This window comes from Octopus bimaculoides, chromosome 10 (genome assembly GCF_001194135.2).
Source record: "Octopus bimaculoides isolate UCB-OBI-ISO-001 chromosome 10, ASM119413v2, whole genome shotgun sequence".
NCBI lineage: Eukaryota > Metazoa > Mollusca > Cephalopoda > Octopoda > Octopodidae > Octopus > Octopus bimaculoides.
The window spans coordinates 84,961,862-84,967,461 of record NC_068990.1 but is presented as its reverse complement, the minus strand read 5'-3'; the positions used below and the strand labels follow the sequence as shown (position 1 = coordinate 84,967,461).

The 5,600-nt window shown below is 36.4% G+C and overlaps 1 protein-coding gene across 1 annotated transcript in view; it reads left to right on the top strand.

The window, feature by feature from the left end:
- Positions 1-5,600, top strand: part of LOC106871320 (arylsulfatase B) — a 28,108-nt gene that overhangs the window by 14,028 nt on the left and 8,480 nt on the right. Inside the window, exon 3 of the mRNA XM_052970983.1 lies at positions 4,410-4,596. Coding sequence (XP_052826943.1) covers positions 4,410-4,596 — 187 coding nt within the window. The remainder of the gene's footprint in view (positions 1-4,409; positions 4,597-5,600) is intronic.

Here is a 5,600-nt window from a genome sequence, read left to right as displayed (position 1 = left end):
GGGGGGGGGTCCAACAAAGAGGGTAGTCTGACCTTTCCACCTGAGTTCGGGTTTCAGTAACAATATCATTTCGTATGAAACTTTCAACTACTGACATAGGTGTAACATAACAAAGATGAAACTCCACGGGATCGTATAATGTTGAGAGGTTACGACATCAGGGCTTGTGTTGGTTTTTCAGATGTCAACAGTCACTGACACATCACAGGAGATTGAGCAGACAGTTAAAAAAAAAAGAAAACGGAAGCTGGGTCAAATAAAGCAATGACTCCAAAAAGTTTTTCCAAAGTCATGAGATTAACAGAGATAAAAAAAAAATCGACTTTTATGAACAAATGAGTTTTTTTAAAATCGTTGAAAAGGCGCCAGTTTTGAAAAATGTGCTCAGAAAGAACGGTTTCTCCCGTTGTTCCCCTAAGAGCTACGCCAACTGTGAATAGCATGTGGTTGTGTGTGGGGGGAGGCTGTGTTTATGTGGATTGTGTATGTATGCATTGATATGTTTCAACATGTTTGCGTGTTTATGTTTGTGCATGTAAATGGTGTGCGTGTGTATTCATAAATGTGAATTTGTAAGTGTGTATCTGTGCTTGTGTGACTTTATGTATAGATATATAATTCTGCATCTATGTGCGTTTATTTTTTTAATTTTTAATGTGAATGGCTTGTGTATATACACGCGTGCGTGCATGTACGTGTGTGTGTGTGTGTGTGTGTGTGTGCAGATGTTAATGTAAAATGACAGCCCGGCGGTAACGGAAGTGGAGACAAACATAAAAAAAAAACAAACACATGAATACAAAAAAATAGAAAAAAATGAATATAATCGACTAAATAAATTTTTAAAAATAATAATAAACATAGTACATAAGGCAAGTGATTAAATTATAAATAAATGATAAATAAATGCAGAAATAAATACATAAAAGCAAAAAATAAAAACCACGGAAAGAAACCAAAATGACAAGACGAATAAGCGTGAAATATTTGTAATTTAATCTGGGAAGTTCCGCTACATTTCCTATTTCATTTCTTAACTGGAGTTGGTCCACCTGGGTAGCCATAGCAGAAGATACTACGCCATAGAATCATATAAGACGAAAAGGAGAATAATGGTTTTGATTCATTAAAAAGGAAATTGGATAAAAAGCTCAGACATGTTCCTCACATCATCATCGTCGTCATCACCATCATCATCATCATCATCAACATTATGTTGTTGTTTTTTCTTCTTTCTTCAAATTTTCTTCCATTTCTCGCCGAGTGTTTTCCGTAGACCTAGGGTAGAGAAACTCATTGTATGCATTCCCAGTTTACACACGCAAGTTCACAGGTATTTAAAAAAAGGAATTAATAAATAAATAAAAATTAATGAATGGATGTTGTTTTCACAGCGATAATGCTCTTCTCAGTACATGAGTCGTTCCAGTTAACACGATTTTTTGCACTTCCTGTAAGGATGGTAAACCTGGTATCATTTTCAAATAGGTTTCAGTACCTTTTTTTATCATTCCTAGAGATCCTACAATCACTGGTACGGTAGGACACAGTTGAGCGAGAGACCAACAAAACTCCTTGCAACACCAAAGATGAACTGAAGGCAAGGATTATGACAGCATTCACCAACTTTAAAAAAAAGGAGACTATCCAGAAGAGTTGCAGGAGATTCCGAAGTCGTCTCGAGACCGTGTTTGAAGCCAATGGCGATTTTATTGAATAAATTTACTCTTTGATATTTCGAGATATTTTTATGTAATTTTGGTAACTATATCTGTTAAAATGAGATGTCAGAGTTATTTTCATTTTTGCGTAATTTAGGCAACTTATTCACCGCACCCCGTATATCTCGGCAATTACGAAAACTCCCTGAAAACAGGCTGTTGCAGAAATTTTCCCCATTATTCAATAGATTTTCAACATATGTCACACTTGATAGTGAAGGGTAATGATTTTGGATGTTTATTTTTTTTTTTTTTTTTTAATAGCAGACTGGTGGAATGAATTTTTGTAGAAATATTGTAGTATTTCATTTGGTTTCCAATAAGAATATATTGGCTAGCATAGACGTTTAATGTAACCGAGAAAATTAACTATATTAAGGCTAGTGTACTAATAGATTACTGAGATTTTTTTCTAAATCTTTCATTATGTTCGTTCGTGTTGTATCATAGCCCACCCCTCCCGCTTCAGTATCTGGAACTTTTCAGAAAAAGAAAATATATGACATGCACAAGCGCACACCCAAAACACACACACACACACACACACACACACACACACACACACACACACACACACACATATACATACATATATATTTATGTATATGCATATGTGTGTTTGTGTTTATATGTATATACTTGTTTGTGCAATATATATAAATGCTCGTGTGTCTAGATAAATGCATATACATAAACCCATACGTAAGTATGCATGTGTGCGTGTGCCTGCATGCGTTTATGTGTATTTTTACAGGGTGGGCTATAATATAATGATGGTCTTATAATCCTTCGAAATATGACCCAACAAACTGCCAGATTTATTTTAAAAAATCTCGTTAATTTATGTGTAACACTAACCTTAATACAGTTTATATTTTTGGCAGTACTTTAAATAACCATACACATTTCGACTCCAAATGGGAAGTGTGTAGATCGCTTAAAAACCTTTAACCAAATCACTAATCGTTGTAATGTTTGCATATCAGACAAATGAGCTATTTTATTGCATAACGGAAATATAGTTAATAAAATCTCTGAATAAATTTCATTTTACAAGCACAAACTGTTACTTCTGCTGAAAATAACAAGGCGCTCCACTATTCATTATATATTATTAACTGAATGTTAAAATCCAATAGTTATCTCACTGTTTCTTAACATGAGATATTTGCATGAAGATACATTTCCATATTTAAATTATATAAATATTTAAAAGAAAAACTGAGCAATGCAGGTGAGAAAATTTGTGAAGTTACATTAATAGATGAAAACGAAGAGAAAGGATATTGTATTACCTTGCTTAAGTTATTTAATTATCCTAAATATTTTGAGAAAGATTCTCCTTTTCAAATAGAAGAAACAAAATAAAGGGATCGGAGAAATATGGCGCAAGACACCATAATGGCCTACCGGTATCAATCCATTTCCAGAACTCTTTGATTACTTTCTTCCTTATATTTGAAAAGGGGAGTCTTTCTCGAAATATTATAGAATATTTTAACAGCTTATGTAAGCTAATACAATTCATTTCTTCACATCACTCTGCATCTTTTGTTTAATTCCTCATCTGCATTGCTCAAAGTTTGTTTTTCAAACATATCACTTATACACATCACAATGCTTCAAGCAAATTACAATACATTTTTCTGTTTCATTTTACATTTACACACAGAAACACTCTATCACTCACTCACTCACTCACTCACTCACTCACGCACACACACACACGTACTTATATAGCTAATGCTTTACAACTATCCATCAAGAGTTGTCCTCACCCCACAAAAAAGACCTGGGATAATTATGTTAACAAAAACGTGGTGTGTGTGTGTAAGAGAGTGGTTTAAGGGACTAATATGAGAGCAGCGTTGGTATGCGTGTAGGGGATTTATTTGGAAATGGGACTGGGCTTGTACCCAAACCATTAACTCCATATGTATGTACTTATGTGTATAGATAGGTCAAAACTTTGCTGAGCTCTCGGATTTTGATGGTGGAAGGACCGACAGTGGAGGTCCTATCGTTTATAACCATGATGGAGGCCGTAGGTACATCATTGCTTGGCCTACGGGCTCCACCGTGATCATTAACACTCAGACATCTATCATCGGTCCTTTTTCCACCATCACAACCAGAAAGCCCTGCAATGGTGATGGTGATGGTGATGATTATAATAAAAAAATGACGGTGGTGATGCAGGTTCTGATGAAAACATGGCTGTGACCATTGTGGGGGCTGGTGGTGATGATCATAATTGTGCTGGTATTTGTCTTAGAGATGAAGATAATGTGAAAGAGGAGAATAGTGATAGTGATGAAGTGAAGTGGTTTTGGTGATGATATCGGTTGCCGTCGTTGTTGTTGTCTTGACAGCAGCAGTAGTAGTAGTAGCAGCAGCAGCAGCAGCAGCAGCAGTGCTGATGAAGAGTGTATAGACGATGATAGTAGCGATGAAGAGAAAGATCGTAAAGATGATTATGATGGCGATGATGAAGTTGATGATGGTACGGGTGATGGTGGTCATGATGATGATAATGCGGGTGACAACAATGGTCATGTTGACATTAATGGTCATGTGACTATTGCTAATGATGATGGTGCAAGTAATTAAAACCAAATCAATTTTTTATTCTCTTTTAATCCTTCATTTTGGAATAATTGTTGTTTATTTTTAATTTTGCTTTTCCAGATACACATGGGATTTCAACATACCAACATCAAACCCATGGAACCGACTGGTTTACCATTAGATAGTCCTACGTTGGCAGAGAAACTGAAAGAGAATGGTTATACTACACATTTAATTGGTAAATGGCATCAAGGCCATTACGCCCAGAAGTATCTACCAACTAACAGAGGATTTGATTCTTTTTATGGTAAATTATTAGCAAGTTCTTTTAAATTATATAAAATAATGATGACGCCGTTAACACCAAACATAAACAGCTACAGGAAACTACGCTGTATTTTTGTATATATTCAGTTATTTCCTATTTGTTTATTTTTATTTTTACACACTCATATCATCATTATTATCAACATCATCATATTCGTTTTACTCCGCTTTCTATGTTGGCATGGGTTGAGTGGGTCATCACGGTCTGAGGTCTCCAGACAACTTCAGAATTTCCTGCAACTCTTCTGGACAGTCTCCTTTTTTGAAGTTGGTGAATGCTGCCATAATCCTTACCTTCAGTTCATCTTTGGTGTTACAAGGAGTTTTGTTGGTCTCTCGCTCAACTGCGTCCTACACATAATAATCAAGGGGGTTGCAGTTTGGGGAGTTATGTGGCCAGATGTTAGAGGTATTGTGGTCGTATGAATTATCTGACAGCCATGACTAGATTCTCCTGTCTGTGTGGCATGGTACATCCGCTTCAAACATGGCCCGCACCTCTGTGGAAAGCGAGGATGTACCGTTCTTTGATCTGAATTTTGTCCATCGCATCATTGCCAAAGGCCTGCTGAATCTTCTGGATGATCTGGGCTTGAACGTGACCAAGCTTTTTGCAAAACTTAACACAATATTTCTGCTAGATGCGTTCGGTCATCTTGCATGAAAACGAAAATCCGATGGGCGCGTAATACACGTCTGTATTCTAGGTGTAACAGCCGAGAACTGAGGCGGCCTACTGGCGCGAAAATTTTTAAACATCCGCAGGAAGGGTGCCACCACATCCACTCAAAGGATTTTGCCCACGCGGCACTATTTTTGGCGAGAAAAAATAAAGTCAGATACTTTTTGAACGCACCTTGTGTACAAATACAGACGTACATGTTTTCTCCAGTTATCGTCTGCTACAGTTTTAGTTTGTAAGTGTTTGTGTGTGTGTTACTGTATATATGTCTGTGTATGTAAGAGAAAAGCAATGCGGGATAT